Below are 19,249 nucleotides of genomic sequence, written 5' to 3' on the forward strand. Positions count from 1 at the left end.
TCACCAAGCTCAACCTATATATGGGTTCCGGGAGCCTGAACTCAGGTCCTCAGAGTGTGCCTCTGTTTAAGCACCAAGTTTGTGGACATCTGTTTCAGTGACATTAATAGACCAACAGAAGTTTCTTTCTTGGCAGGTTAACACTCGTCATAGGTTTGAAATGGACCGTTTAATCAGCTAAGGGTTGGGCAGGGAGACACAGACTTATCATGTGGAAGTAAACTGAGCTGGAGACATACTAAACAGATACAGCAGGCTCCAGGCTCCATCAACAAGCAGCTGGGCCAGGGAACAGCCAGTCCCAGTGACTAGAACTGTGCTGGGTTTGTACTGAGCCTGGTGAGGGTCTGGCAAAGCTACTTTAGGTGTTTGGGACCTAAATTAACAGTAGAGAAGAAAGTGGACGAGAGATCTGTTTTCTGGGGGATACTGATACCCACCAGGAAGAACTGTGGATTAATGCGCACACAGATATGTGAGGGTGGTGCTCGTGGACGTCTGCCTGTGGCATATCCTCATGCCACATTTGGAAGCCAGAGGTCGACGGCCTGTGTTCTGCCCCATCATCTCTGCCTTATTCCTTCAAAACAGGGGCCTTCACTGAACTTAGAGCTGGGCTGAAAGCCAGCAACCCCCTCCTTCTGTCTCTGCCCCCTGTTCTGGACATGCATACGGCCCTGCCCAGCCTTTATTATTACTATTATTATTATTATTATTTTGTGGCTGATGGGGATTCAAACTTACGTTCCTAGGTTTGTTCAGTAAGTGCTCTTATCCCCAGCTTTATGTAAATTAGCATGGAGGCACACACAAGCTTAGAAATTAGCACTTCTGAGTAGAGACAAGAAAATCAGAAGTTCAAGGTCATCCTTGGCTACATACTGAGTTTGAGGCTGGCCTTGGGTACATGAGACCCAATCTTAAAAAAGAAGACAGAGAACTGTTAATTTTTCTCCTGGGAGCTAGGTATCCAACTTTGTGCTCTAGGAAAAATTTACTGCAAATGTGTTACACCTCCAGTCCAGGAAAAGCTTAGACACATTCCTATCAATATGGTTAGGGAAGCAGGCTTCAGCCAGAGGAAGGCAGACCTCTTAGCTGGAGGCCAGCCTGGTCTACCATAGCAAGTTCCAGGATAGCATCAAACAAAACACAACACAGCAAAAAGCAAGCAAGCAAGAGGGCTTCGATTGTGATAGACCAAACACCTTGATGCAGAACATTTGTGCAGATCGGCTCAGCCTTCAGGATTCCTGGAGCCCAGTCCTGGGGAAATGGCTACCGGCCTGTCTGGGTGGGCACAGCATATTCTTGTGCAAGCAGAGGCCCATGTCAGCCCTGAACCTTAAGCTCCGGCTCCCTGGGCTGTCTTCCAGCTCACCTGTGCTCACCTTTCTTGACTTGTGTCCTGTGCAGATGGATGGTTCTTTTCTGCGGATGGGGGTTGAGCACATCTCCCTTCCGCCCGGGGGGTCAGGAGGTGGCTCCTGTTTACTTGGGCTGGTGTTCCTTCCCCTTCCCCTGGGGTGAGCATGCCTCCCTCTCTTCTTTTTCTTCACCTATTCAGGCCTTTCCATGAAACAGTCAGTCAGAAACCCAAGAAGCACAAAGGCTCCTTTCTCCTAACTTCCTGTTGTGATGAAGAGGGTACACAGTCAGCTCCTCTCAAGCTGTTAATCAAATCATGAGCAGTGGGAAACAGGAGGTTAGAACAAAAATAAGCTCCAATAAACTGGGGTGAGGCAGGCAGATGAGGGCAGAAGGAATCTACATATGGACATGGGCTTGGACACAGGCACCCGCACACACGTGCACAGGCGCAGTGCGTGACCAACAGACACAGGAAGCAAGATATCACCTCTTCAGAGTTGGTGGATGGAAAATTTTAGGGTCAAAGAAGACACGAGTCAGGAATTGGGCAACAAAATTGCCATTACCTTATTCAGTGCTGAGTATGTCATCGGGGCTGTGCCATCTGGAAGAGGGAGGGGACCCCCACATCTAGTCACGTGCCCTCGTTAGCAGGTGGCTCTTGGAGTTCAGGAGCTGATCTGATCGCCTCCCTTTATTAATTTAATTGCTCCTTTAACACAGGTGTCAGCATTGCCAGCTGTGCGTAGTGTGGGCGGCATGGCCTCTGTGCTCAGAGGGCGTGGGCAGCATGGCCTCTCTGCCCACGTGGGGGTGTGCAGCATGACGTCTGTGCACACGTGGGGGTGGCCAGCAGAGCTGGTAGATGGTGGTGGCTGTGGGCCTTGAAGTTACACACTCAATCACTGTTGCCTTGTGCAGCGTGCGAGGAGTCTCAAGGGTCACAGAAGCACCAGGCTGTCTGTCATGGATCCCAAGTGCTAACCTCAGGGTTGCAGAGCCCCATGGGAGATGGGGCTGGGAGCTGCTGGGAGTGACCTGGATCCACTTGGCCACTTCCTGGAGCCCTCGTGCCTCAGAACACTGTCCTCTCCTCTGCGCCTTCCTTCCCGGCAGCACCTTGCCCTTCCAAGGCCCCTGTTGCCCTGATTCCCTGCGATCCACCTCCTCTCACATCACCCTCGCAGCCTCCCTAGGTCAGCTGCCTCCTGCCCCTCAGCTACACACTCTTTCCCGGTGCAGCTTCCCGAGGAAGAGCTGCCTGCCTTAGACCCAGGGCTCTGCAGGCTGAGGCAGCAGATCTCTGAGTTCAGGGCCAGCCTGGGCCGAGCAGTAAGACCCTGGCTCAGTTTCATGTCTTTCACTCAGCTTGCAACAAGGTGCTGTCTTATCTAGAGTTGGTGGGATGTTGCTTTTCTTTGTTATACAGACAGTGTCTCATGTCGTCCAGGCCGACCTCAAACTCAATATAAAGCCAAGGATGATTTTGAACTTCTGAGTGCTGGAAGTATGGCCATAGGCTACCACACCAAGTTCGTGTGACGGTGGGGGTGAAGCCAGGCACCTGTGCATGCTGGGCAAGCACTCTACCAACTGAGCTACATCATCATCAATAGCACTTTTATTTCTTTTTCTTTTTATTGTTTATATGTGTGCCTGGGCACATGTGAGCATGTGTGCGTTCCAGTACTGGTACACAGGGCAGCTGAGTGTCAGATCCCCTGGTTCTGGAGTTTTAGGTGGTTGTGATCTTCCTGATGTGGGAGCTGGGACCTGTCCTCTGCAAGAACAGCATTCCATCTTGACTCCTGGGCTATCTCTCTAGCTCCCCATACCCTCTCCCCTCTCCACAGGACTTTATTCTGTAGCCTAAGCTGGCTTCAAACTCCTGGCAGTCGTCTCGTCTTAAACTCACCTCAGTTTTCCTGCCTCAATCTCCCAACTGTGATGATATCTATTGAACTCTTCTGCAGAGATGGGGCTCAAGGTGGACCTTTCTGCAGGTTCAGGGGCTCAGCAGACCAGGCAAGCCCTCCTTAGCTGTGACAGCAGTGGACTCTGAGTTTGGAGGAACTCCATGAGCTGCAGAGAAAGTGCTTTGTATCCTCTGGTCCCTCACTAACCGGGTGACAAAGGTCAGTGACTTCCTCATCAGAAGTGAGAATTAAACAATGCCAGTCACCATGCATCAAGACAAGCTCTGAGCCTGCACATATAGAGTGCTGAATTCCTCTGTGTGTGTCTGTGTGTGTGACAAGACCGTCACAAGCTCCTATTGAAGATGGGGAAACGAAGGCACAAAGAAGTTGGGTAACTGTGTCCTCTGAGGCTCTTTGAGCTTTATGGGTCTGGGATTTCAGTGGGATCTTCACAGCAATGGATGGTCCCTGATCAGACGGCAGCAGGGAGCCCTCTGAGGCATGACAATCCACCCCCTCTCGTACACTTGATTTGACTACAAGCTTCCATTTTGCCAGTCCAGCATCTCAGACTGGGGACAAGTGAGCAGGGAGATAAAGGAAGCTGGTGAGGGCATTCTCCATTTGTCAGAGCAGATCAAGTGTTGGCATCTGACCAGCCTGGCTGGTGCCCTCCAGGATCCCTGCCTGCCCTACACCCTTGCCTCTCTCAAGGGCATGGACAAAGCTGGCTTGTCAGCAGCCATAAGGGCTCCTTCCCCTCCTCTCCCTTTTCTTCCCCTTCCTCCTCCTCCTCCCCTTCTCCCCCTTCTTCACCTTCTCCATCTTTCCCCTCCCTCACTTCTTCCACCCTCTCCCCTTCCTGCATCTCCTCCTCCACCTCCTCTTTCTCAGTGGCCCCAAGGCATGTGTACACACAGATGTAGTTCAAGAGCCAGGCTTCAAGGTCAAGGGCTGGAGAAAAGTATCTCTGCCTCCATCTGAGGCTTCTCCATTTCTTACCTAAAACTAGGGTACCAGACTATGTTCCCAGGTACCAAGTGCACGGGCTGTGTGTGTCTGGGCCGTGGGGTGTGTATGGGTGGAATGGAGGGTCAACCCTGACCCAACAGGGATTCTTTTTTAAGTGTATTTATTTTTATACCACATGCATTGGTGTTTTGCCTGAATGTATATATGTCTGTATGAGGGTGTAGGATACCCTAGAACTGGAGTTACAGACAGCTGTGATCTGCTATGTCAGTGCTGGGAATTGAATTTGGGTTCTCTGGAAGAGCAGCCAGTGTTCTTAACTGCTGAGCCATCTTTCCAGCCCCCATCGGGGATGTTCATATGTCTGCTCCAGGACATGCAGGAAATACCAACTTGAATCTGGCAAGATCCTGGTGACTCACCTCAGCTGCCAGGAGAAAGGGCAGAGGAAATAATGCCAAGATCAGGAAGCCCCTGTTTCCAGGTGCACTGTGCCTCAGGCTCTTCACATCCCTACAGCTCACCCATCACTCAAGGTCCACAATGGCTGCACTGTGTGGCCTCTGGACTGAGTGTCCAGAGAGGGTGAACAACAAGACCTGGGCTAATTGGCTATGGTAATGCCCAGGGAGGAGGCAAGGCCTGTGCACATGGCACCAAGTCAGAAGGGCCATTGTGGGGAGGGTGTGATTGTTTTTGGGTGCAGCAAGGGCGGATCAGCCAGCTGGACCTGGCAAATTGTTATTTACAGTTTCTCAGCTTTTAAAAGAAGTGCAGCCCAGAGTCTGTCCTGCATTCAGGGCTACTGCATCTGCCATGAGGGCTGTGGCGACCGTAGCGACTGTGGCGACCCTGTTCTTCCTGGGCATCCAGGCCGACAGTGAGTGGAGCTACGCAGGTAAGCCGCCACATCAGGATGGAGTGACAAGGCAGCCACCTGCACTGGCATGGGTCTCTGCTGGGGTCTGCCTGCTCCTTGTGGGTTCTCATGTGTATTGCTATCTCTGAATGAACAAGTAGACTTGAAACCCTGATGGAGAAGAGGAGACAACATTCCCCTGCCTTAGCCCAGCTTCCCTTGGCAGCTTTAAAAGCTGTTCTACCCAGTAGGTTTCTTCGTGAACCTACTTCTGACTGTGAAGCTGGGCTAAGGGGACTATGTGACAAATTGTCTACAAGGGATACCTGTGGCCTCATAGACACTGCTGGACCACAGACAGCTTCCTCCTCAGAAATGTGTCCACTGCAGTTCACCCAGGATGCCTTGCCTCCATCAGAACCCGCTGTCCTTATGACCAGTGCGACTTCTTAAGGGGAACTTAGGAATCTTCCCACTTGTATCTTCACAGGACCAGGCTGGGGGTGGTTGTGCCTGGGGGAGGCTGGAGGCTGCTGGGTGGTGCAGGAGGCCAGAGTGACACAGGAGAAAGCTTGCTCTGCATGGCCTCCCTGCTCCCCAGGGACCCACATTCAGAGTGGACCGTGAGTCCTAAGTCAAGATGACAGTCAGGGACATTGTGGAGGCTCAGAGGGCAGCCCCTCAATCATCCTATTCAGAGAAGGTGCCCACAACAGCCTGGGAAGATCAGGGCTTCTCAGTGACATCCAGCAGCCTAACTGGCCATGGATCAGAGGTGAGGGAAGATGGAGGATTCGGATGGCAGATCCTTGTCTTCCTTATGGTACCGGAGATTCCCAGACGGAAGGTCTCTCTCCCATGCTGTCCCACGAGGGCCTGGAGAACAGGGTGCCTTTTGTAAATGCTTTTCTCATCTAGGACTGCAGCCCAGCCTTGGGAATGCTACCCAAGCTGCACTGTTGACCTCTGCCCCTGTCTCCTTCCCAATACCTGTAAGACCCAGCCCCAAAGCATCTGGACATAAAAACAGCTGTGCCACAAGCCTCACCCCTGATCTTGGCTTCTTGCCTCTAAGAAAGAATTGTCTTAAAATTGGTTTGAATTGTTGACTAGGATGAGAAAATAATCAACTTTTCTGTTGATTGCAAACAGCCTGAGCACCATTCCTAGAACAAGCTATGTGCTCCCTGAAAGCTTCCCATGAAGGAAAGCTACCCATGAAGACCACGAAGGCTCCTCAATTGCAAAGGGCTGAACAGAGCTGGGCATGGTGACACATGCCCTAAATCCTAGTACTTAGGAGGCAGAGGCAGGTGGAACTCTGTGAGTTCAAGCCCAGCCTGATTTACCTAGTGGGTTCAAGGACAGCCAGTACTATGAAGAGAGACCCTGTCTCAAAACCCAAAACCAAACTAAAACAAACGGCTTAACAAAACCCCTCAGCGCTGTGGGGACTCTGTGGTCTGCAGTGACTGACCAGCATTACTGTCCCCAGGATGTTTAACCATCTACTAAAAGATGAACTTTCCAGCCTTCCTTCCTTCCTTTCCTCCCTCCCTCCCTCCCTCCCTCTGCCCTCTTTCTCTCCTTTCTTTTTCTGTCTTTGAGACAGGCTTTCTCTGTGTAGCTTTGGCTGTCCTGTAGACCAGGCTGGCCTTGAACTCAGAGATCCACCTACCTCTGCCTCCCAAGTGCTAGGATCAAAGGCTTTTGCCACCACTGACAGGTTGTTCTTTCTTTTTTAAAGAAAGAATCTCACTATTGCCCAGGGTGGCCTTGAACCTCTGCTATCTGTTATAGCTAGTACCACAAACCTGTAATCCCAACACCCAAACGACTAAGACAGGAGGACTGCTGTGAGTTCAAGGCCAGTTAAGACTACATACTAAGTTGTCTCAAAAACAAAACAAGTTCACTCCTGGGTTCAATAGACTATCCTGCCTCTAAGAGCAACAACAAAAAACAAGAACAAAAGCAAAACAACAGCAACAAGTCCTGTCACCTCCCCCTCCTGAGAAGCTGGAACTATAGATATGTCCAACTTTGTTCTACTGCTCTTGTGTTGTTTTCAAACACAGGATCTAATGTGGCCCAGGCTGGCCTTGAACTTGTTGTGTAGCTGCAGATGACCTTGTACTTGTGATCCTCCTGCCTCTACCTCTCTAGTGCTGTGGCTACAGGTCTGTACCCCCCTTTTAACATGGTGCTTCTTCAGGTGCCCTGTAGTCATGGGTTGTCACCTAGGGGGCCTTTGACTCCCTGTGAACCCAAAGAAGGGGCTGGAGCTAGAAGCAAGCTGCTGTTTGGGGAAGGTTCCAGCAGCAGCAGGGGCAGCTGAGGGCCCAAGCCCAGGGTTTGGAAAGGGAAACAACACTCTCTGAAAATGAGGTCAGAGGTTATTTTATACCCAGGCTCCCAACAGGACATTCATGTGCTGTGACTCCTGCATGGGAGAGGGCCAGCTCCCCTGCAGGAGACCCCTGGACACGAATCACAAGCTCGGGGTCTTCGTGCTGGTAGCCACAAAGGAAGACAGGAGCAGCACTGCCACACCCCGAGTCCTGGGCTTAGTTTAGAACTCTCCGGGCCTGCCTTCTGGAAGCCCCGCTTCTGTTTCCAGATGGCTGCCCTGTAGGTCTTCCTACCCAGAAAACCCTGACCCCGGCCTGGTAAGAAACCTCAGAGGAGGCTCAGCTGGGCAGGTCGGGGCTCAGCTTTCTCCTGTTGCAGCGGAATGGCCAGCAGAAGATGAGTGGCCTGAGAAGTACTCTACCTGCGGGGGCCAGAGGCAGTCGCCCGTTGACTTCAACAGCAGGAATATAAACTTCAACCGGTCCTTGCTGCCGCTGGACCTGGTCAACTACGGGGAGGAGGGGCTGGAGTTCTCCATGAGTAACAACGGACACACAGGTAAGGGGTGCTGGTGGGCCTGGCAGTCTTCACAGAAAGCAGGTAGTACGCATGCGTGCCAGGAGAAGCATGCACAGAGACCTACGCCCCTGTACATGCTAGGCCATCCTAGGGAGGGCTGTGTCTACTTGTCAACATTCCTTCTTTTGAAGACAACCCCAGCTGGCCTCAGCCGAGTGTGATCCTGAGCTCCTGACCTTTCCACTTATGCTTCCTGAGTTCTGGGCTCATGGCAGTGTGCTGCTGTGAACAGTTTACATAGGGTGGAGGACCAAACCCAGGCTCAGTGCATGCTGGGAAAGCACTCTACCTCAGCCCTGGTGATGGTCATCTGAGCGCAGCAAATGTTCACATGCCTGTTGTCCATGGAGACACTGGTTAAAGTGTCACTCCTCACAGAGGGAGGAAACACTCAGAAAGAGAATCCATTTCCAGATTCTGGAAACTTTAGCAAGTGGATTTGGGAACAGAGATTTGTTCCTGGGCTTTTCTGCAGCACAGCCACAAACTCAAAAGGACAGTTCCTTTCCAAGCTGCCTGAGCAGGTAGGCCTGTCAGTGGGAAGCCAGGACAGAGACAGCCTGTGTCCCAGAAGCTGCCTGCAGGGAGCAGGTAATTCTTGGAACCTCTCCTGTTGTTCCTGTGTGACAAAGAGCAGGGCAAAGATCATTCAGAAGCTCTGTGGGGTCCAGGTTCCTGGCTCTTCCCACTCCAGCTGAGCTGACTCAGCAACTTCCTCCTTGAAAGTCTTTTCTCTTCTGGAGAACATAGATTTTGAGGCTCTCAATACGAAGCGTGTGATCTACAGAGGGGCCTCCTTGCCTTCAAGGCTGGGTTAGCATGTCATGTTCATCTACCACAAGTCCTTCAGACAAAAGAGTCATGTCTCGGGTGTGAAAGTTTGCACTTTAAGAAAACAATGTGCATCCACAGCCACCTTTAAAAACTTTCAAATTGGAGAAACAGAGAAAGAAAGAGAGGGGAGAGAGGCATCGCACTTGTGACACTCCCCAGGTGTAGAGATCGGGGCCTCTCCTCCAGCCTCCCTGTGGGATTTGGGAAGCAAACTCAGGTCTTCAGGCTTGCCAGCAAGCGTCTCTGCCACTGAGTCATCTCAGTGACCCCGTAGCCGTTTGGGTGACTTTAACTCAGAAGACCCTGAGAGCAGGTGTTGCTTTCATAGTCCCAAATCAGAGCCTTTGAAAAGTTCTTTCTTCACTGTTACAGCAGGTGTGTGGCATGTGTGTCTGCACAGACACAGAGCCTGAAGTCAAGTTGCCAGGCTTAAAGGTCAGGCTCCTTGATCTGCTGAGCCATCTGGCTGGCCCAGATATTTTGTTTTTGACACCAGGGTCTCACTTTGTAGCGAAGGCTAGCCCACAACTCATGATCCTCCTGCCTCAGTGTCCTTAGTGCTGGGTTGTAGACACACATCAAGAACATTCCTTTCATCCTATGCTGGAGACCTAGGCCTTGTGCCTGTGTGACTGGACTCTCAGGAACTGAACTATATTCTCAGCTCTTAAATCACATCTTTTGTTTGTTTTCAATCATGGTCTCATGGAGCCCAGGCTAGCCACCAACTGCAGATGCAGCTAGTGAAATTCTGATCATTCCATCTCTACTTCCCAAGTGCTGAGATTACAAGCATGTGCCACCATGCCGACCACACCTTAGCATCTTCTTCTCGTCACTCTTTGGTGTTGCTCACCAGGTTTATTCTTGCTTAGCTCATTCCAAGAGCCAGAGCCAGTGAGATGACTATCTGCGGTCATTTGACTCAAGTAACTTCACTGTAGGCAGTCCGGAGGGCATGTAGCAGGAGGATCATTCATTTTCCCTCTGACAAAAGCCTCATATTTCAGTGTGAGAATCTCAGTCACATTAACTCCTAAGCCAAGCAAGAGCTGGCACAGTCCCGGCTGCTGTGTAACTTGGTTTCTTGTCTGCTGAGGACAAGCTGAGCCACACCATGATGTGTGGTTACAGATGGGGATGTAGGTACTGGGTTCTCGGCCCAGTGCTGCCCTGGCCTTTGTCACACTGAGTCTTCCCCTTCCCTGGGCCAGCTTCCCAGTCCACAAAACAGGAGTGCTGGAGCCCAGCATGGGCTGGCAGAGCTGGCATTTCTGTGGCTACCTAAGAGATGCATGGGGAAAGCCAGGAAGCCATGCCTCAAAGAAGCAATCCTTCTGCCTCAGCCTCCAAGTACTGGTAGTATACACATGTACTTTGGGCAATATTTTTTCTCTGAGCGTTCCCATTTCATAGGACCAACAAGCCAGATCTTCTGTGCTGGGGTCCTGCTCCTGCCCTGTTGGTTCTGGACAGAGAGGTGTCCAGAACCAACCATCTTGGCCTGTTCTCTGTCCTGTGGACCACTTCCTCCTTGCCTCTGGGGACAGCATCTGATCCATCATAGCACCTTGTGTTGCCTTGGGTGGGGGTGGGAGATGAGCAGGGAGCTGCTACAGGAAAATCTGAGTCCCTGTGCCATGTTCTCTCCTGCAGTGGAGATCTCCCTGCCCCACAGCATGCACCTGACAGACTCCGACGGCACGACGTACATAGCTCAGCAGATGCACTTTCACTGGGGCGGAGGGTCCTCAGGAATGAGTGGCTCTGAACACACCTTTGACGGGATCAGACGTGCGATAGAGGTTTGTGATGACCATAACTGGGTCCCCTTTCCTTCAAGCTCCATAGTCACTTCTCTTTTTATGAGGATGTGTTTGTGTTATACAGGTATCATGTATGCGCACATGTATGTGAGTGTGCATGCGTGTATGGGTGCTATGTGTGGATACCAGGGGTTGACACTGTCTTCCTCAATCACACTCCAATTATTCGTACATATATATGTGTGTGTGTGTATGTGCATCTCTATATTTTTTGAGATAGGTTGTCTGAGTCTGGATCTCACTGACCAGCTAGCCTGGCTGGCCAAGGAACCCCAGGGATCCTATTACGGGCAGGCACTTCTTGCCCAGTTTTCCTTTGGGGGTGCTGGGGACTGAACTCAGGTCCTCATGCTCTCACAGCAAGTGCTTTACCACCCGGGCCGCCTCTCCAGCTCTGCCTTTCCTACTAGAAGAGCCAAGATGATTCCGCGCAGTAGTGATGGCTCAGCCACCCTGTGGCTGAAGGGGAGAGGGCGGCGCTGTGTGAGATAGGCTGAGACGTCAGTGGGAACATTCTTTTCCTTCTCCCTTAAAAGCCTGAAGCACAGATGAGCTGCCATTTGACCTGCTTTTTCTCACTCACAGATTCACATTGTTCACTTCAATAAGAATTATAACAGCTTTGAGAATGCCAAGGATCGACCTGACGGTTTGGCTGTACTGGCGGTCTCTGTTGAGGTAGGCTGGGACCACACATGTGTATCTGCATGCCCTCATGTCCAAATGAGGTATGCAGTCTGAATGACAAATGACATGCTGTCTTCATTATCTCTCTCCATCCCTCCCTAAGCTCAAATTCCTGGGAAAGCTACCTCAGGACAGGGTTGACCTTTTCATAAGCCCTTCTGTGTTATGAACCATGGGACCCTGGGTAATGACTAAGAGACCTGGATTCCCAGAGGTGTTGACTGGTTACAAGCTGGTCTAATGGCCAGGTGAAGCCTCCAGTGCAGCCGGTCAAAGACCACAGTGCTGCACTCTCAGAAAGTCCACACGATGCTCATAGGCATTGGTGATCAGAAATAGATAGGAAGCTGGGCTCTGGGGCCCAGACCTGTGATCCCAGCACTCAGGGAGGCAGAGGCAGGCAGATCGCTGCGAGGTTGAAGCCAGCTTGGTCTAAAAAGTGAACTCAGGAGAGCTAAGGCTACATGGAGAAACTGTGTCTCAAAAAAAAAAAAAAAAAAAATTAACCCAACCCAAACCAGAAAAGAATTGGTGGAGAGTGGCCTCAGTGATTAAGAGTCCTGGCTGCTCTTCCTGAGGACCGAGGTTCCAGAATCGGCACTCACATGGCAGTTTACAATTAGCTCCAGGAGATGGAATGTCTTCTTTTGGCCTCTGAGGGCATCAGGTTTGCATGTTAGACACACATGCAGACAAAACTCCTATACATATAAAACAAAAATAAATAAATCTTAAAAATATATTCAAAGTAGTTTGGAATCTAATTCTCATTAACTTAATATAAAAGCGGATACATTTACAAGCAAAATGAAATACCCAGTTGTTTGCAAAGTATCTCAAAACAGAAAACACAAAGATGGTTGTGGTGGTGCAAATCTGTAAACCTAGCACTGAGGAGGCTGAGGCAGAGGAGCAAAGCTTCTAAGTCAGCCTGGGCTAGACAGTGAGATCTGGTCACAAACAAAACACAGCAAAGCAAGATAAAAAAACAACCAAAACCAGGCAACCACCTCTCATCATTTCAACATGGGCTGGAGGCAAGCAATGAATTAAGATATTTATTCACAAAAGTAGGTAGAATTTCCAGTACACATGAGTCCCAGAGGACTTCCCCCAGAGCTGTCCTGGTTCCTGCCTCTACTGTGGTCAGCCAGGAAGTGTCTTCAGGGTCAGGTTGGTCAGGAAAAACCAGGAGCTGTTCCACCTGGGCAGCAGAGTGGACTGGGTGTGGGGTGGAAGTCAAGTCCCCAAGCCCAGGACCCCTTTCAGTGAAGTAAACAAATGTGATCATGTGGTCAGAAAAGTCAGAGAACTCAGACAGAACAGTCCATCCACAGTCACAGTCCAGCAATGCTGACAGCGGCCAGTCAGGTCTTCACTGGGAGACCCTGGTGACAATGACGGGTGAAGTGGCAGGGATACAGGAGTGTGTGCTGAGCTTCCCAGATGTACAGTGTCTTAGAAAGGGGTTTGAACACAACCTCCATCCAATTCCCTGGGACCATATATCTACAACTGTGTCTAGGAATCCAGCCTAAACAAGAGAAGTGACATTTAAGAGCCAAGCAGTGATGGCTCACATCTTTAATCCTCGCACTCTGGAGGCAGAGGCAGAGGGATCTCTGAGTTGGGGGCCATCCTAGTCTACACAGCGAGTCCAGGACAGCCAAGGCTATACCAAGAAACCTTGTCTCAAAAAAAAAAATTAAAATGTAAGAATATCAAGCTTAGCAGAGACACTAACTGCTTTGTGCTGCTGGGGGCATTTTCTACATATTGGAGACAGGCAAGCATCTAAACAAGTGTACAGACATACAGACAGACAGGAAAACACCCCAGGACGATTTGAAATGATCAGAATCCAGATTTGCTTCCACAAATTATCTAGCATATCCATATTTCAACCAAAAGTTTCCCATGCAAAGAAATAGGGAGATGCAGGGATGGAGAGCGAGCTCAGTCAGCAGAGTGCTTTCTGTGCAAACGGGAGGATCCGAGTTTGATCCCCAGCAACCGTGTGAAAAGCCAGGCATGCTGGCACATGTATATGTGCGCACACGCGCGCGCACACACACAGTTAAAAGACAGAAGTAAGTGTGTGTGAGATAGCTTGGTGGGTAAAGCAGATTGCCGTGTAAATTTGGCAACCTAATTCAATCCCTGGAAGCCACATAAAGATGTGAAGAGAGAACCAATTCTTCAGAGATGTCCTCTGACTTCTATACATGCATGCCACAGTCATGTGCCTCTGTATTGTGCAAACACACAGTAATAATGGAAGAAATAAGGAGAATAACATGACTACCGCCCATAATCTGTATGAAGGAGAAAAATCAACAGAATGGACTTGAGTAATCTGCCATGGAGGTTCGAAACTTTAACCCCGCACTCAGGAAGCAGAAGCAGATTGTTTCAAGCCTGAGGCCAGCATGGTCTAGGCCAGGAGTTCTAGAGCAGCCCAAGCCACACAATGAGACCTTGTCTAGGGTACGAGGAAGGGGGCTACAGCTGGGATTAAAAAAAATGAATACATTGTAATTAATAAAAAAATCAAACAAACACACACCAAAGTCAAGCCCGGTGGTGGAGGTGTACACCTTTAATCCCAGCACTGGGAGGCAGAGGGAGGCACCACTTTTAAGTTTGAGGTCAGCCTGGGCTACATAGTGAGTTCCAGTACAGCAAGGGCTACACAGAGAAACTTTGTCTCTAAAGACTAAAACCAAACCAAGCTAAAACCAACTTTTACTTTGTTCTTTAAATTAATAATAAAAAAAATCGCCCTCAACTGAGGAATGGATACCAAAATTGTGGTACATTTACACAATGGTATACTACTTAGCTATTAAAAACAAGAAAATCATGAAATATGCATGGATCTAGATGGATCTAGAAAAGAGCATCCTGAGTGATGTAACCCAGAAGCAGAAAGACACACATGGTATATACTCACTTATAAGTGGATATTAGGCATATAATATCGGATAAGCCTACTAATACTAATACTAATAAATACTAACTGAAAAAAATCAGGTCTGGAGAGATGGCTCAGTGGTTAAGATCCCTTGCTGCTCTTGCAGAGGAACGGAGTTCAGTTCCAAGCACCCACATGAAAGCTCACAAGCCACTGTGACTCCAGGTCCAGTGGTCTGGTGCCCTCTTCTGGGCTCCATGGGCACTGCATGCAGATGGTACACACATAGATACACAGTTAAAATTAGTCAATGAAATCAGTCATGGAGAAGAGTGTTCCAGCAATGGGGCCACAGGAGCTGTTTTTCCTGGGACATCTTGTCTGTCAGAGGTCCTAAGGACAGACCCAGGCAGTTGGTAGCAAGGAACAGTCAGCTCGTCCCTTAGCACACCTGGCCCACACTGCCTCCTTGCTTTCTGCTTAGCATCCCCGTTGGGTGAGCAAGCAGCTGATGTGGGGTGGTGCGCCATGTTCTCCCCTGTCCTGAGTGCTCTGTGCTTCTCCGCAGATTCAGGATTATGGTGCAAATACTTACTACGACCCCTTCATTTCTGAGTTGGCCAGCGTCCAGTATCCAGGTAAGGAATGCCCACAGGAGAGGACTGAGCGTGGGCTGAGTAGGGAGGGCACAGCCCTTCTGAGGAAGGCTGGGTCTCTCTGGCTGAGGACCCTCCTCCTTGCAGCTTTAGCAGGCAGACATACTTCTGAGAAACCTGTGCATAAGCTCTTGTCCATTGTCCTCTCCAGCTCCTGAGTGTGGATTTTGATGTTATTAGTGTGTATGGGTGTGTGTTTGTGTGCTCACGTATACACAGAGGTCATGGCTGTCATGCTCAGTTGTTAAGAGATTTGCTGCTCTTGTAGAAGACCCAGGTTTGAGTCCCAGCACCTACACAGTGGCTCACAGCTGCCTGTAACTCATGTTTCAGGGGATCTGAAGCCCCTTTCTCACCTCTTTGGGCACCAGGTGTGTGTACAGTGTACATACATACACACAAAATACTTGAAACATAACAATTAAAGGTAAAATTTGAAACAGATTCTGTATGGCAGGTGAAGATGACCAGAGTCTGGATCCCAGCTCCCATTTAACAGGCTGCGTGTCCCACAAACGCCTGTAGCGGTAGCTCTGATCCTGGGAGCTGGAGTCACAGGCAGTCACACGTCACCTGACATGGGTGCTGAGAGCGGCACTAGGGGCTCTGGGAGAGCAGTCCATGCTCTGAGCCACCCAGTCATCTCTCTGGCTTCTGGAAGGTACTTTAAAGCCCGGCTGGCTTTGACGTCATGGGCAGCTTCCGGCCTCCCTCTCCCACGTGCTGGGATTACACGTGTGCACCACCAGGCCCAGCTCTCTGCTCCTCACCCAGCCACAGGGCAGTAAACTGGGGGCAGCCTAGGTCAGGGGACCTGAACATCCTGTATCCTGAGGCAGAGCCTGAGCTGTGCCTCCTGGGGCAGCAGAGCTTTCTTCTCCATTCCCTGTCTCTTTTCTCTTAGGACAAACCACAACCCTGAGAAACGTTAACATTCTGAACATGTTGCCTCGAGACACCCGGCACTATTACACCTACCAAGGCTCGCTCACCACTCCCCCCTGCACAGAGAATGTCAAGTGGTTTGTGTTTCGAGAGTCCAGCAAGATCTCCCTCATTCAGGTAACCACTTCATCAAAGCCTCCCGGATGCCTGGGAGACAAGGACACTCCCAGGAGCCCACCTGATTCACTTCTGCCCCTCACATGCAGGCCTGATACTGCGTCAGTTAGGTTTCTGCTGTGATGGAACACCACGACCAAAGGAACTTGGGGAGGAAAGGGTTTATGTCCCTTACACTTCCATATTGCAGTTCATGATTGAAGGAAGTCAGGACAGGGCCTCAAACAGGGCAGGGACTGGAGGCAAGAGCTGATGCAGAGGCCATGGAGGGGTGCTTCTCACTGGCTTGATCCTTGTACCTTCTCCAGCCTCATTTCTTATAGCTCCCAGGACCACCAGCGCAGGCACAGGGCCACCCACAGTGGGCTGGGCCCTCCCACATCAACCACTAGTTAAGAAAATGCTATGTAGCTGGAATGGAACTGTGGGTGACTTTCAGCCACTGAGGCAGGATGGAGTGTGAGAGGCCCCAGCTGATGCAAGGAGCTTTGGTTTGCTGCGATGAAAGGTCTCCAGTCGGAGCCATGTGGAAGAAGGAGGGGCTGCGTGGTGAAGACAGATGTTCTCAAGCAGGCATGGTCAAGCCCTGTCCTAGGTCCCTGCTCAGCTTACATTCTAGCATCCTGTGCATCTTAAGCCAAGGACTGCTTCTGCCCTTTGTCATGTCAAAACACAGATTTATATTCAGTCTTTTAAAATTTAATTTAATTTTTAAATCATTATTATTATTATTTTGGTTTTTCAAGTCAGGGTTTCTCTGTGTATCCCTGGCTGTCCTGGACTTGCTTTGTAGACCAGGCTGGCCTTGACCTCATAGAGATCCACCTGCCTCTGCCTTCCAAGTGCTGGGATTAAAGGTGTACACCACCACTACCTGCTTGGTGGGATGGGAGTTACTAACCACAGTTAACAATTGAATGAATGAGCTTAAAACAGCATGTTAGACTGAATTCAAGAGACAATCGGTAAATTGGAGACAGATGTAGGAAAATAGTCTAACCATGGCACAAAGCGGAATGCAGGTGGAAATGTGCAAGGTAGCAAAGAGAAGAAGGGTAGAACAGACAGATCTAGCAGAAGTCTCAAGTTCCAGGAGGGATGAGCCGGTGCATGGTGCATGGCTTTAGTTCTCGCACCTGGAGGCAGAGCCAGGTGCAGCTTGGTGGAGGTCAGCCTAGTCTATATACCGAGTTCCAGACTAGCCAGGGAAAGGAGTTAGGATGCTGTCTAATATTAAAACAAAATAAATATCATTAGATCCAGAGTTAGCCACAAAGAGAGAGAAAGCAAGCAAGCAGGGGATTCAGAATCTTTTTTTTGGGGGGGGGGGCAGAGTTTCTCTGTATAGCTCTGTCTGTCTGTCTGTCCTGGAACTTGCTCTGTAGAGCAGGCTGGCCTTGAACCCATTGAGATCTGCCTGTTTCTGCCTCTTAAGAGCTGGAAATACAGGCATGTACTACCACTGCCCAGTGGGGACTCAGAATATTAGAGGGAAAAAAAATAAATGAGAATCCAGAATCCATGCAGCATTTCTCAAGGATGTAGACCGAATATGCTTTTAGAAAAAGAAAGACTGAGCTTACCACAATGTATTTCTGTTACTGACTGTTTTTGTTCCATTAACCTAACACTCATATAAGAAGAGCAGACAGCATGTATGGGAAGATGGATGGGAGGACAGGTGGGTGAGACCTGGCAGGCCACTCAGACTGTTGGAATTGGGGTTTTCTTACGTGCTCTCAGCCTTGCACAGCTCCTGCCCTCTCTCCAGTCACTGGCTAAATGCGTTTACGTTCCCAGGGCACACCCCCTGCATAATTCACGTTTTGCCATCTGCAGGCTCTGAAGATAGAGAATTCTGTCATGAATCACAACAACGAGACCCTTCAAAATGGTTACCGCCAGACCAAGCCCCTCAACAAGAGAGTGGTGGAAGCCAATTTCCCAAGCTTACCTGGTGAACGTGAGTGGCATCAACTCTTACTTCTTATGTGTGGGTTTGGGACCTCAGTGACCGTCCCTCTTCTGCCTGGTCTCTTCTCACAATAGTGAGGGAAGGAATGCCATCTCAAGGCAGGAACACTCACCCAGGCCAACATGGACAGGGTGGGGGAAGATGGGGACATCCGTTTCTCCCACCCCAGTGAGAGCAGCAGAGGAGACACCGTGGTTTGTAGTCTCCCTGACCTTGACACTTGGTGGGAGAAACCAAGCGACAGGTAATCCACAGACTCTCCTGAGTGTAGGCTCGAGTTACCTTTGCTGAGCCCAAGGGAGATTATTTCCCAAGAGCCTGTGTCTCCCTTCTCTGTAGGACAAATGGACTCCTGGTCCACTCTACAAATCACACTTCTACCCGTCCACCTAGAAATTCAGGCCCATTTTCACCCCCCCTTTACTTCCTGGTTCATTTTGTCGTTCTGTCTTCCAATATAGTTTTGACAGAAAGTGACAGCAGATGTACAGACAATGCCTGCCATGCCACACTCACAGCCCTGAGTGTGAAGGTTCCTGTGCCTAGAGTGCCGTCTGTCACGGGCTCACTCAGACAGAAGCTAAGCAAAGAGTGTTCAGACTCATTCACTGATCTGATCCATCTTTTCGTGCCATGATTTTCCCTTATAAAAATTTTTAGTGTTCTTTTAAAAATTGCTATTTTTATTTTTTTAACTATTCTTGCAGCACACACCAACAGATCATTTGCTGTTTGTATCCCACATCCAAATGCTCTTTCCATGGAGACTCTCCACCTCACCCTCAGAAGAGCACATGTGTCCTAGGTACTCAACCACACTAGGACCCTCCCGGGTATCAGTGGCCTCCATGTCCGTGAGGTCCTCCTTCTGCACCCACTGTGCAGGGTGACTGTCTCCCCTCCCAGGGACATCAGGAGGGCCTCTTCCCTCACGTCCAATTATTGTGCCCTGTCGTGAGAAAAGTACAGAGAACAGATATCATTTTGTTCTTCCTTGAGACCCAGATTTCTGTGTAATCACGAGCAGCCTAACTCAGCCATGTTGCATGACCCACAGTATCGCACAGTTCTACAGAATCTCATCCATGTTGATAATAGTAACTGATAATGACATTTCCATGTGACCATTTTCAACTGACCATATCGACTAAATCACACAGGGGAAACCAAGGAATGAAAAGCACACAGGTCGCAGGATTGGGATGTGACTTGGTGCTAGGATATGTACGAGGGTCTGGTTTGT

The 19,249-nt window shown here is 49.9% G+C and overlaps 1 protein-coding gene across 1 annotated transcript; it reads left to right on the top strand.

Moving 5' to 3' along the window:
• Positions 1-5,078: 5,078 nt before the first annotated feature.
• Positions 5,079-18,643, top strand: Ca6 (carbonic anhydrase 6). The gene is made up of 7 exons (XM_055615070.1): positions 5,079-5,160; positions 10,543-10,691; positions 11,298-11,390; positions 14,882-14,951; positions 15,874-16,031; positions 17,871-17,994; positions 18,468-18,643. The coding sequence occupies exons 1-7, from the start codon at positions 5,079-5,081 to the stop codon at positions 18,641-18,643; spliced, it is 852 nt and encodes a 283-aa protein (XP_055471045.1).
• Positions 18,644-19,249: the final 606 nt, after the last annotated feature.

The sequence above is a fragment of the Psammomys obesus genome, unplaced genomic scaffold (genome assembly GCF_907164565.1).
Source record: "Psammomys obesus unplaced genomic scaffold, mPsaObe1.curated_primary_1811, whole genome shotgun sequence".
NCBI classification, from domain to species: Eukaryota; Metazoa; Chordata; class Mammalia; order Rodentia; family Muridae; genus Psammomys; species Psammomys obesus.